This window comes from Paralichthys olivaceus, chromosome 11, assembly GCF_024713975.1.
Source record: "Paralichthys olivaceus isolate ysfri-2021 chromosome 11, ASM2471397v2, whole genome shotgun sequence".
Taxonomy (NCBI): domain Eukaryota; kingdom Metazoa; phylum Chordata; class Actinopteri; order Pleuronectiformes; family Paralichthyidae; genus Paralichthys; species Paralichthys olivaceus.
The window spans coordinates 12,612,643-12,626,255 of NC_091103.1; the positions used below are offsets into that span (position 1 = coordinate 12,612,643).

The window sequence follows — 13,613 nt, forward strand, 5'->3', positions numbered from 1 at the left end:
AAACATGCCTGCCCTGTATGAGGCTTGAACGCAACACATTCACATTATGAGAGTGATGCGCTGCCTGCTGCTCCAACAATGTTCAGACATGATCTGAAGTGTTTTATTTTTTTAAAATGCTTTGTCAGATACTCTGTGATATTACCCGTCACCAAAGTCATGACTAAAGAGAGGGCATGCAGATTTAGGGAAACAGAAGATTGATACTGTAGCAGCCAACACTAAGGAAGATATGGTGGTGATGTGATTATGCTTCTAGATAGACAGTTCATCTCTAGATGGACTACTTTTCCATCCTTAAACAAAATGACTCTACTTGCTGTTTGTTAGTGTGTGATCTTCGTCTCCACTATTCTATGTTGCTGTGACAACATAACATTTTCAATAAGAAAATCGCCATGTGTACTTGGCAATATGGGGAACTCCAGTATTTTTCATGGGCCCTATGTATATAAATGATGGGGTGTAAATTAATGGTACAAAACCTTTTGAATTTGGTCCAGTAGATTGCCTCTGCTGGCAGTCATGTCATTATTACAGTGTAATCTTATGGGAAAACTGCGACAGTTCATTAAACGTTCTGTTTTTTCTCAAATAAAAGCCTCATATTGTTATTCTGTGTCAGGGCTAATTCCTGTGTTAATCCAGCTTCACAGTCATACATAGTATTATAGTTGGCCTGGTAATAGGAACATAAAATCACTTTAGCCCCTTTTCAACAGGTCAAAAAACCCACCAGCTTCAGGTTTTTGTCTGCAATTGGAATGCCTACGATCGGGATTTACTCCCAGGTCAAATGACTCTGCGGTAGAAACAGGTTTTTTATCGGTTCTGGCTCAGATCAGCAGTTATGAAAACATGACACCCAAGTGAATGTGCTTATTTCCTTCCTCTTTCTTTTGGCAGTCTGGACGCTGACGCTGCACCTTTTCTGGTGTGAAATCATGATGCGAATTGAAATTCTAAGAAATCTAAAATCGTTCAGTTTCCACTGAGTTTGAAAGAGAGCCTGAAATATGAGAAATAAAAGTGTCACTGGTCTTCCTGATGCTTCCTCTGGGGTTAGGGTTAGTTTTGTTTGATCTTTTTCCCATTTCCAATAGTTTGTGGTTTAACATGTCTCACTGAGAAAAAAACAAACACCAGAGCTGAAAATCAAACGACGTGTATACTAGCTGCTTTTGGTGTAAAAGTGGTATTGCATTTCAGACTTAGTTCTGTGTGTGCTGCAGTCTGAATTATAATTATGAGAAACCAAACTAATCAAAAAATGTAATATTCTTTGATTAGTTTGCTTTATCAAATCTCCTGGCACTTTACTGTTAACAGCAACACATATTTCACTCATTTTTATTTTTGAAAATGATAGGCTGCAATTTTAATTGTAGCATTTTTCTTAACCCTCAAATGTTAGAAATTGGACACTCAATAGAGATCCAGCCAAAAAGAAGTGGTTGCAAAAAAAGAGGGATGAAAGGGAGGAGATGTAGACAAAGAGGGAAAGAGCCCAGTACTTTGACTGCCTTGCTTTCTACTTATAGCCGAACCTCTATTGACTGAAACTCAGTGTCAGCTGTTGTGCAGCTGCTCGAGAGGTCTAATAATGATACAGGCTCAGTGAGGACGAGAATCTATCTGTATTTATGAGTGTCTCTTCTACCAGTTTTCTGTCCTTGAAGGTGTGTGTTTTTGCGCCATGTTGTGTGTGTTGTAATTATCTCTTTTTGCCACAACCTTCTGTTTATGATGCCAACACACTGCTTATTATCTCAACAAGGCCATCAGAGAATGGGATATATCAGCCCTACAAGATGAGGGTTCAGGCTTTGTGTGTATGACAATGTGTTTGTCTAGGTGTCTTTGTCCCATATTTCATGTTTCCTAAGGTCTCTCTCCATTTAAGCGAATTCCTCCTTGTGTCTCTTCTTGTTATTCTGTGTACAGTAAACTAAATCACACTTTTGATATATCATGATAGCCCTTGCACTCCTTGAACACAGAGTGAACCCAGGGATAAAAGTGCAGTTTGTGTGCGTGTGTGTGTACAAGTGCATGAGGTGGGAGTGTGTCTCTGTCTGAAAAAAAAGTGAAAGACAGACAGATAAAAAAAATAGCAGGAGAGAAGAAGATTTTGAGTTTATGTGTATGTGTTTTTGGCAGTGAATCAGTATGCTAATGAGGCATAGTCTGTAATCCTCTTACAGCTAATCTCACTCAATCCTCCCAGTCCAGGCCTGGGCACTGCTCATGCACACAGGCATGCCTGAGTGAACACACATACACAGTCAGACAGTGCACGCTCACTGGCATACTAACTCTACTTTCCAAAACACAAACCCCTGTTCACATAAGCATAAAACAATGTCTCTATTTTCAGTCATTTTTCTTATCAGTAATCACTTTTTGTTTAAACAACCAATCAACTTTTAGATAAAAATGCATCCTTTCCGTTATACTGATTAAATAAAATGATAGAACACTTCTTTAATTATTAACCTCTCAGTGCCTTTCCCCCTAAACTGTGTTTGAACCATAACGAGACTGCACTGTTTTTTTCTAGGCTTCTCTTTGGCCTGATTGTGTGTCATAAAAGCCAAGGTGAACTTTGCTATTCACAGTCAGACGATGCTGCTCTGCAGCACGAATACTGATTACCTGCCCTGTCCAAAGTAGTTGTGTATGTATTTGTGCACGTGCACGATCTGTACAAGCTCCCCTTTTTTTGCAATCATACACCACAAGCCTTGTGGTCAGATGTTTTTCTTTGTGTTGCTATGGTGATGTGGCAAAAGGTCGCTCTAAGATGTTGTCTTTCAAGACCTTACGTGCACAAATGTGTGTATTTCAGTGCAGCAGATTGCATTTGGCAGCAGACACTGAGAGAATGTTCAGTCGGGAGCAGTCGTTTCAACCAGGAAGGATAGTGCTTTGTGTGTGTGCTTGCGTGCACGCGCCTGCATGTTTGTGCGTGCATGCATGCATGCATGCATGTGTGTGTGAGTCTGAAAGGTATATCTGCTGATACACGCACAAATAACGTCACTGTGGAATTTCTAACACAGCTGCTCACACTGTGTGCGCCCGTACCGCTGCCTGTGTGTCACTATTAACTCATATCTGATGTGCAATTCAATATATTACAGCAGGATTAGAGTCTAATGCTCACTGAGGAAACGCACACATGCAGACACTCACACACAAACTTAGACACAGATACAAAGAGCCTGGCTTTTCAACACCAGGGGGCTGACAAGGTATTCTTCTGCTTTGTATGTTGAATACTGCTGCATACCTAGCACTCAGTATGCACAGCACATTATCCTTATAATCTCTCTCACTCTGTTTCTCAGTGTCTTCCTCTAAAACCCTCTCTCCATCATTGCCTTCTTTATGCTCTCCCTCTTCTTCTACATTTTTCACCCTAACCTCCATTCCCCATCATCCCCCATTAGGTACTGTCTACCCCTCCCTGTTCATGCCCTCTCTCTTTCCCTGTCATCTTTTCCCACTTGATTTGGCTACCATGTGCCCCTTTGCTACTGCTGCTTGCTGGCGTTTGCCTCAACCTCTGCTTTTATCCATTCCCTCTTTTTGCAGAATATCCAGTAACTTTGAGTAGCATATTAAATTGAAATATGTTGAAACACACTTTAAAGATCCAGCTTTCACCCCCACCCCTTCATCCTCTTCCTATCTCCACTTTCTCTCCTCTGCAGGTATGAAAGAGCTCTCCCCCCCTCCACTGAACCTGCGTCGTCTCTACACTGAGACCTTGGAATTGGAGCCTGTGTTGATCATCATCTCTCCTGGGGCAGATCCATCCCAGGAGCTTGCTGAACTAGCAGCAGAAACCATTGGCAGAGATAACTATCATGAGGTAATGAATAACAGGATAAAGCTGAAGATGCCATCCCCCCCATCCACTATGAGAGACCTGTGTGTGCAGGTTAACATCCTGTATTTAATACTGCTAACTAAATCATGAGGACAGTGCTTTTTGCCTCACCCTCCCTCTCTCTCCCACACAAACACATTGACTGTCTGTCACAGTAACATTAACAATCAGAAAACCTAACAGCATCAGTGACTGTTAAAACATCCATAAATATGTAGTCATTTTCAGCAGGTAGGCTGGATTCAGCATAAACTAGGTAGATACTGCTTTCACCCTGTGGGATAAGTTCTCTAACGCTGGGGTGTCATCCTCTACACCCCCCACCCTGACCAATCAGCTCAAAATGTTAATCATCTGGAGATACCCTCCCAAATAATGTTCACTCCGAGTTTGGTAGTAGGTGACCACCCCCCACCCCCACTGGTATATACAACACAAGTTCCTACATTTCAGTTTGAGTTGTATTTCTTTGGGTTTTTCCTTCAGTTTTAAATGACACTAATAAGACGTCTGGCCAAAAACCTTATGACTGAACTACATTTTTAAATAGATTTTATTTACATACTGTATTTCAAAATATTTCATTTGTGGTCATTTTGATGAGAAATCTTACATTTGGCTCACAGATTTAGAGCTTAGATTTGTTTAACCATATAGCCACTATGTGTTTTAGTCTGTGCTGTTCACAGTCATTTTTTACTGGACTTTATATAGCATTACTTACATCACATCAGTTACATATGAATATAAATCACATTAGTTAAGAGTTACCTGCTTCTATGTGGGTGCCCCTATTGAGTAAAATCACATTGAGAATCTCACTATGCAGGCTACTCTCACTGAGGAGAGCAAGGAATTAATATATTGAATCAGATATCTGCCCCTAACTTCTGACAAATTACAATGTTGAATCAAATTTTATACATTTCCACCTCCCGGCCTCACACAAATCCATAATCTCAACTCTCTCCATCTGTTTAGATCTCTATGGGGCAGGGACAGGCTGACGTGGCCGTGGCTACACTCAGAGAATGTTCCAGAAATGGAGACTGGCTTTGCCTGAAAAACCTTCACCTCGTCACTGCATGGCTACCACTCCTGGAAAAAGTAGGTGCTTTGTGTGCTTTTGGGAAATTTGTTTTAAATGTATTTATATAATGTGTGTGTGTGTGTGTGAGAGAGAGAGAGAGTTTTGTTTTTCCTATTTATTTTGTCATTTTGTGAGAGTGTCCTCGTCCATGGAACCTGCCATGTAGTGCCACCATGCTAGTGCAGTAGCACAGAAGGGACCAACTAAACACCGGTTCTGTAATGAGCCTTTCACATTTTCATGTTACCTGAAGGCCACAGTAGGTTCTGCTACATGCTTTAGGGGACCATGAGGAATATTTAGTTGGTAGCAAACTGCATACTCACTACCAGATGCAACTGGTATCCTAATCCTACGCACTGAATCTTTCAGGGTGAAGGTCAGTGAAAGAGGGACCCAGGAGGATGTTCTGTACTAAAAAGTAGTAAAAGGTTCCCAGTGGAGTTTTCTTGTAAACAAACAAAAGTTAATTTTAACCGTCAGTGTCACATGCTTTGTGTCCTCAAGCTCCAACAAGCAGGTCAAATGCATTTCCTCCCCCATAAAAGAGAACTATTAAACCAAGAAACTATTCGAAATCCTACATCATTTACATCTATGCTTATTAACTATCCTGCTTTATGGCAATTACCAGAGCACCGCTCCATATCTACACTTGTTGACATCACTGGATGAGAGGAACAATGTGAAAGCATGACCAGGACTGTTTAGGTGCACATAAGTGTATGAGACAAAATAAACAGATATCTTCTATAACCAAACCATTTTCATAAATCCAAAACTCCACAGGGTACCTTTGAAGTTTGCAAGCAATTTTCAGCTTCACTCAGCTTGTCAGTGTTTATCTATAATACTGAGGAGTACAGCACTGTTTAAAACACACACACACACACACGCATATTTTGCTGGCTGCTTAAATTTCCATTTCTAAAATTACCGTTGCCTGTACGTACACATTTTGTATTCCTCCTGTCAGCTCATGTTAGTCACCGTGCTGTTGTTTGTGTGGCTCTTTTTGTGGCCAGGTGTGTTTGTCTTTCTGAGTTTGTCTCTCTGTGGACCAACATGTGTGTATAATGCATTTGTATCATGCTTGCTTAAAATGTAATGAGGGTATAACTGTGTGTGTCCTTCAATTAGATTGTTCTGTATGTTTTAATTATTGTGTGCGTTTGTGTCACATTAAGCAGGTTTATTTCTGCTTGGGTTTATTTTGTGTCAAGGTGCTTTTCCTGGGGTTCAGTTTAGTGTGTAACTATAGCAGGTCATATCTCACTAGGAGGCACAGCTGTTGGCAGTGATTGGCCCGTGTGTGTGTGTCTATATTTATGCATCCTCACCTGTGTGTGTGAGTTGCATTGTGTATAGGTTTTTAGTGTTTGTGTTGGTGTGTATTTGTGCATTCGTGCCCTGGGGTTAGCCAGAGATCCCTCCTGTCCTGAGTCGTCTGTGCTCCCTGTGTGACTTTAACCGGGGCTTAATACAGCTGTCGTCTTCTACTTTTGACCCTTTTCACCTCAACTCACCTCTAGCTTTTTCCCACCTATTTAATTTTGTGTTTTCTTCCAGTTTTTCCTCCACTTGTTTCCACCACTACATGTCAGACATCTCCTCCCAAGTTTTTTTCTCAGCACTCCTCCTGTCCCCCTTTATGTTGTCCAACTAAAACTCCCGCTCTGTCTGTCTGTCTCTGTTTTTTCCTCTAGCTCTTTGCTCAGAAACCGATGAGGTTGAGGTCCCAGTAGTCGAGCTTGAAATGAAAAACTGATGCAACAAGGGGATCGAGGGAGACAGGAAGCAGAAGAAAAAATTAATTAAGAAACAGTAGATGTGAAAGGAGGGGAGTAGTAAAAGAAATGAACTGAGGCAGATATTCTACCCAATAGAGGGCTTTGTTTTACTGTTTCAGTAGCTCTTTCAATTTACTCTGTCTAACTCCTAATGTAGTTTCAAAATTTTTTGCCATCTGTCTCCCCAGTCACTCCCTCCATCCCTAAACCAGTTGGTCAGTCAGAGAGAGGAGAAGGGAGGGAAGTAAAACGGGGCAGAAAGTGTTCATAATTGAAGTTGGCAGTGCAGATGTCCTCTCATCCCTGTCCACTCATATTCTTCCACTTATGATGTTTCCTGTCGCTCATTTTTCACATCTCGGTCTCCATCCATCCACTTATGGATCTATCTTTTCAATTCATTGCTCAATCTAACTTTCAGTCGTACGCCAAATTCAAAATGATGAATATAACACAGAGTTATATAGAACAATAAATAAATGAAATTCAGTTTATAGCAGCTTTCAGAAAAAAAACTGTATTGGTGTTATTGTTCAAAGTGAGACAGTAGCATCAGGAGTCACTGTATCCATAGTGTGCAGATACAAAATCTGTTTATCTACAGTATATGACTGCAAATAGCTTTGTTTCACGATCTGCATCTACAGTAATGTCTGTATTCTGACAAAGATAGTTTTTGATGTGCTGAATCCCTGCTCTTTCTTCTCTTCTCAGACTTTTTCCTTCTCTTGTTTTTATCTGCCTATTTTTCATATTCACTTTGGTAGTGTCTCTGCCATGTTCCAGTAGAATTCTGGTTGATGACACATAAGAGACACAAAAAGCGATACAGGAGCTCTCTTAGAGTCCCCTGTGTTCTCTGATTGTGTTCGCTACCATGAGAGAGAGACAGCATGTGTATGTGTGTGAGAGTGTTTGTGTGAGTGTGTGAGTGCGTGCATGTGTGTGAGTTCCCAATAAGATGACACAAGACCCTAAGTTGCCCGTATTCTATTTTTAACCACATGTCTTTGAGAAAGATAGAAAGAGAGGGGGATGAATGTAAAAGGAGAAGGAAGGGGGTGGGAGCTGGAAATTGAGACAAAGAGACAGAGATGGAGACAGTGAGCAGAAACAGATTAAGAGAGAGGGAGAGTAACAAATTTATAAAAGTGAGGTATTAATGGTTTGTCATTGTGGACAATTTTTTTCTAGGCAGGAAATCTAATGGACAAAAAAAAGAAAAATCAAAAGAAGAAATATATTTTGTTCATCCTCCTTTTAGTGTTCAGTATTTACTTCATACCTCCAATCCACCGAAGCAAACACTCTTCGATAATTGAAGTATATGTAATAACAAAGGTTGCCTGAATATGTCCACCTACTGTATCTCCACAAAGATAAAACATAAAGAGCACTTTTGTTGTTAATAGGTTTTAAGTTACATATATTTAAGTCAGTGCTTTGTTAGAAAGGTTATTGATATGTAAAAAGTGGAGCATTTACTCTACTCTTGAAATAAAAGTTGGTCTGTGTGAACTTGAGTGAACTTTGTGGTTAGTACTTGTACCTCAGAGGAAGACAGCCCTGTGTCTGAATCTAAATCAGCTTTGTGGATATACTCAGACTCCAGCCCTTTACACCCCTAAAATAGATCAAACTGCGTAACTGACGATATGTCTCAGCAAAGGATTACGTTTTTTCCAATCGCTCCAACTTATGAGTGACTTTTATAATTTGAAATAAAGTTTATTTGTGTGTGTGTATGTGTATATATATAGGGGGGTAGGGCATGTAAGTGAAGACCATAGCTTGATATAACAGCACAAGTGGTCTCATTTAATATTACTCTCATGTTCCTCCTCTGATCTCTTAGCTAATGAGTCTAGTGTGTGCACCGTCTTTTCCTCACAGGAGCTTAATGTGCTGCGTCCCAAAGCGGGTTTCCGCCTCTGGCTGACGGCAGAAGTTCACCCCAGATTCCCTCCTATACTGCTGCAGTCCAGCCTCAAGATCACTTATGAGGTAGTCAAACACACACATTCACATTCAATATTCTTAGCATTGCTGACTTACACATGTCCCCACTGTCCACATGGTATTTAAACCTTTCCTTTAGTTTTTCCATATACTGTCTGCTTGTTACTACAAAGCGTAGCGTGTCTTTTTCACATACTATGGAATAATGACTCTACTGTGCTTTAGTGCGCTGGGTGTTTCTGATGGTAGCTATGCTCACGGGGTTAACTACTTCAGCAGCCAAGCATGCTGCACAAACAGCCTCTCCCTGACTGTCTCTGTTTCTCTCACACACAAACACTTTTATGGGCTAAAACTTACTGACATTACACACACGTCCTGAATGCATCCCCCAGTGGTAAACAAAGGCACTGTGATATATTATTCCTTGACTGCAGGAAAAGAAAATGTTGATGCTAATCTGTCAAAGCAAAGATGAACTATCTGTAGCAATATAAGTGTTAATAGTAGTAGCCTCTCGTACAATGCATTTTTACATAGATACAAGTGATCAAATATTATAAAAAACTCAATTAATAAAACTGTCATATCCCAACCACTATAGCTTTCCCCTATACAACACACTTAACTCCCCTTCACATTATTGTGTTGAAGCATCAGACAGTAAGTGTGTTTGGTGCCTCTTTATTACAGCTGGCAGTGTACAGTACACCAACAGCTCCAACTTTTTCGTAGAGCAAATATGAAATTAACAAATGCGTATCCAATGAAAGCAAACCAAAGCAGAATCCAGTTACTTCATGTAAGATTAAAAAGTGATGAAACAGGTATCTGAACAGTTAGTTTCAATTGTTACGGGTGAAATCACTCACTGATGCGGAAGGTGAAACTGCAGCTGCTTAAACAGGTTAAATCCAGACTGTCTGGGGATGTGCAATATTAAAAAAGGTTTGTGCCTTGCAAATACGTTTAATCCACTCAACTTGATAACATATGTAGTGAATCTGGCAAATTTAGTACATATTCATTATGGACTGTGTGTGTTATCAAAACCTCCAGATGGAGCTACCAAATGTTCAGCAAAGCTAAAAATGTGTGAACTGATCTCAACATATACTCATTGTTTGTATCATAAGAAGAACATATTGTTGACAGATGGATCAAATGAACAGAGTAATATCTATATATATTATTTTAATGTTTTTATATATTTGCACAGTTTGAAAAACACATGGAACATTACAGGATAAATAACAAAACATTTCTCAGGGAGTAGGAAAAGGCTGAATTTGAATACACATTCAAACACTATCACTGTCACTGAATGATTTAGTTCATATAAAAGAGCACAGAAATCATTCTGTCATGGGCTGTGGTTCTATTCGTGACTGTAGTATATTTCTTATTGAGTGTCCATCCCTGACCAAACAATGCTTTTACAGGATTTCCTTGTAACTCTTTGACACCAATGGTTCGATCCAAGTGACCTAAACATCAACTTTTTCTTTATCTCTCTCTTTATATTATTTCTCTTCCTTGCTAGTCCAGTTTCTCCACATTGTCAGACCAGTCTTATATGTTGTTACTGTAAATTGAGAGTTTTGGAATGAGAGAAATGCTTTTTATACGTGATCCAATATTTGCTGGTGCTTCGACCTAGAAACACAGAACACAAAGCAGACTAAACAGAATCAACATGACACACACCCTGAAAGGCTTTCACACCTTCTCTCTAGTCTTGCCAGGCACACATATTTGATTAAGGGGATCACTTGGAGATGTCCAGATAATATTATTCCAAATTCTTTCAATTCAATCTCACAGTCTCACAATAAGCTCACATGAAACAGCTGGTCTTCAGTGTAACTGCTGTTTTTGAAGTCAGATTGATTCATCATTCATGAATCACAGATTACAGATGGATGGGAGATATAATTTTTTACTATCTTGGTTTAAAATGTCCCCAACAAACCAAAACTTGGGATTCTGTGTCCTTGCAGTCACCTGGACTCCCCCCACTTACCCTCCCTCCATTTTTCCTCTCCCTGTCTGTATATCTAATCCTCCTTTCTTTTCCCATCTCCAGGCTCCGCCTGGGTTGAAGAAGAATCTGCTGAGGACGTATGAGTCGTGGACTCCTGAGCAGATCAGTAAAGGTTGTCGATCCTCTTCTCTTCTCTTCTCTTCTCTTCTCTTCTTTTCTCTTCATTTCTCTGCTCTGCTCTGCTCTGCTCTGCTCTGCTCTGCTCTCAATGTTTGTCAGTCAGTTTTGAGAATTCTAAAAAGCAGAAACAGTTACTAAGCATCCCTTAAGTTTCAAGAACTGTAACAGAAAACAGCATCAATGATTTGTTATGACATGCTATCGATTGTTTGTGTTTAGGAGGCATCCTGGCCAGAGCTCAGTCTCTGTTCTGTCTGGCCTGGTTCCATGCTGTCTGCCAAGAGAGACGCAACTACATACCCCAGGTAAAATACACAAACACCAATATGAACCAAACTGGTCATAGCTCCACAGGTTTATCTCAGGACAATAAATCCAAATTATACTGTAGCATTACAATGCTGTTTAAAGGAGGAAAGGAACAGTTGAAGCAGGACTAAAATGCACACAAAAACTATTAAATCAGCTCCTTTTCTTGAATTTACTGTTGGATTACAGACAACTTCAACCTGAATGTTATGAGCATTAGTTGCTGTCTTATTTACTTACTTTTGTACATATACAATATATCATAAAACATTTTAATACCTTGCTGAAGCTTCTTGGTAGTTTTTACTTTTTACTTTACTAGCTGTATTTACTCACATGTGCATACTGCACATGACCTTGCTGGTTACATACAGGTAAATAATTAGTAAAAGTGGATTTTAAGTTCATTGTATGAATCTATACATACACATTTGAGTGTAGTGGCCCATCAGAGCCCATCAGATTCCAGGATCAGGTTCCTGGTTCTGACAAAAATTCTGAAATGATATTCAGTTTTGTATGTATGAACATGTACAATGCAGAAAATGGCTTCTGGAACAGTCCACTCAAATCATCCTTTCCCTTTGCAAACCCTTTGGGGGAAACCTTTTTTTTTTAGAAGGGACTATCTAAAAACTGAGTTATTCACATGTTAAAACCATTAACACAGCTCACCACTCTGTATGAAAGCAGGATTTTCACCCTGCTTTGGACTGTGGCTGTCCAGAACAACAGTAAACACAACATGACATGTTGTACAAACAAGTTTGTTGAGACCCAATGTATCTCCTTATCTTAGTAAGTCAGTGTGGCATGCTGCCTTCATGTTGTGCAGTGAGTAACAGAAGCATGGAATGGTTTGTTTGAATGTTTTTTAAATAACATAACAGCCTTTTGATGCCCAGTGCATTTAACAGTTATGGAGCTCTCACTTCTACCAAATTCAAACAGACACATTGTCTTCAGGCGAACATTCACATCTGATACCCAGTTGTTGCTTGTCCCCTCAAAATCTAGAAAAGCACATTATCACATTTTGCTTTCTCGCCATGTGTTTGTACAATATAACCTGTAGAAGTATAGACTGTCTAGCAGATGAACAGCTCCTGAAAATGAAACCCAAATCATTGTGATTGCTCCCTGGTGGCTGGCTGCAGTACAGGTCATTAACCCCTGCCTCCTCCATGTTAGTGGATGGGACATGGACTAACCAAAAAAAGTCAAAGTACACATAAAATCAAATTTTTTCAAAGATGGTTCCTGTCATTTGATGTCATTCTTATCACACAAATGTTGTGGTAAGATTAGTTTGAATTTGTGAAATGTCACAAATGACAGCTGAGACTGACTCAAGATTGGTCAAGCACGTTTATCGGTGGGACTTTGATATTTTGACTTCATTTTTGCAAAACAATAGGAAGTGGAATTGTGTCTTCCATCTATTTGCAGTCTAGGAAGCAGCATTGAGTAAATAAAGCTTCTTGAATCTTTGGCGTTTGTTTATGAGTGCTGTTTTGCGCATCATTAGACAGAGATGTGAGCACATTTTTACACAGGCGATAGAAGATGTGGTTGCACCTGTAATTACTTGCTACTTGCTGCAGTTTGCTGTGTCATGTTTCCTCTTTTACAAGCATGCCAGTATGGGGCAGAGTCCTATGCTGCACTGGGACTCATTTATCTATGTGTGTGTGTGTGTGTGTGTGTGTGTGTGTGTGTGTGTGTGTGTGTGTGTGTGTGTGTGTGTGTGTGTGTGTGTGTGTGTGTGTGTGTGTGTGCAGCAGTGATGCTGCGGAGCGGTCAAATTGTCTAGTCGAGTAATACGAAATGTTTGCAGTTACAGCAGGACATTTTTTGGGGGTGTGCTCACCAACGAACAATCACAACCCTCCCAGTAAACCAGAGAACACAAGGGAGAACTGTAGCATAGAACGTGTTTTTCTAATTAAATTGCTTCAACTTCTGTACTCTAGTTTTTTCTCTAGCTGTCTCTCCTATTTCCTCAGGCTTGGTCCCAATGCTCTCCCTTAATCATTCCCCCCCATCGCAGAGTTGTTTAGAGAAAAATAAAGTATTGATTGCCCAAAGGGACAATGTATACCCACATATCTGACATACAGCATTTCTGTGTCTTGTAAATCTCACAGGGGTCTGTGTTCATGTTCTTCCTTATATTCTCTCTGCATTTATCTGTCCCCACATTTTCATTTTATCAGTATCCCTCTCGAAGAGGATTTCCCTGTCTCTCTCTTTCTTTTTCTCTCTTAATCACTGAATGTCTAGTAAGTGTTGTCATTTTTGATTGTAATGTGGTGTCTGTCCCAAAAACATAATCACCTCATTACTGAAACAGTCACAGCTCCTTTCATCCACCATTACTCACTCCTTTCTTGCTTCATCCACTGT

At 40.0% G+C, this 13,613-nt stretch overlaps 1 protein-coding gene across 6 annotated transcripts in view; it reads left to right on the forward strand.

The window, feature by feature from the left end:
* dync2h1 (dynein cytoplasmic 2 heavy chain 1) overlaps positions 1–13,613 on the forward strand; it is a 117,279-nt gene that overhangs the window by 83,041 nt on the left and 20,625 nt on the right. For 5 of the 6 annotated variants that reach the window (XM_069533924.1, XM_069533922.1, XM_069533925.1 and 2 more), the window contains 5 exons: positions 3,717–3,877; positions 4,877–5,002; positions 8,669–8,779; positions 10,821–10,890; positions 11,118–11,203. In XM_069533924.1, the coding sequence (XP_069390025.1) occupies positions 3,717–3,877; positions 4,877–5,002; positions 8,669–8,779; positions 10,821–10,890; positions 11,118–11,203 (554 nt within the window). Of the gene's footprint in view, positions 1–2,560; positions 2,593–3,716; positions 3,878–4,876; positions 5,003–8,668; positions 8,780–10,820; positions 10,891–11,117; positions 11,204–13,613 lie in introns of those variants that run through there. The other variant, XM_069533926.1, reaches the window with a different exon arrangement.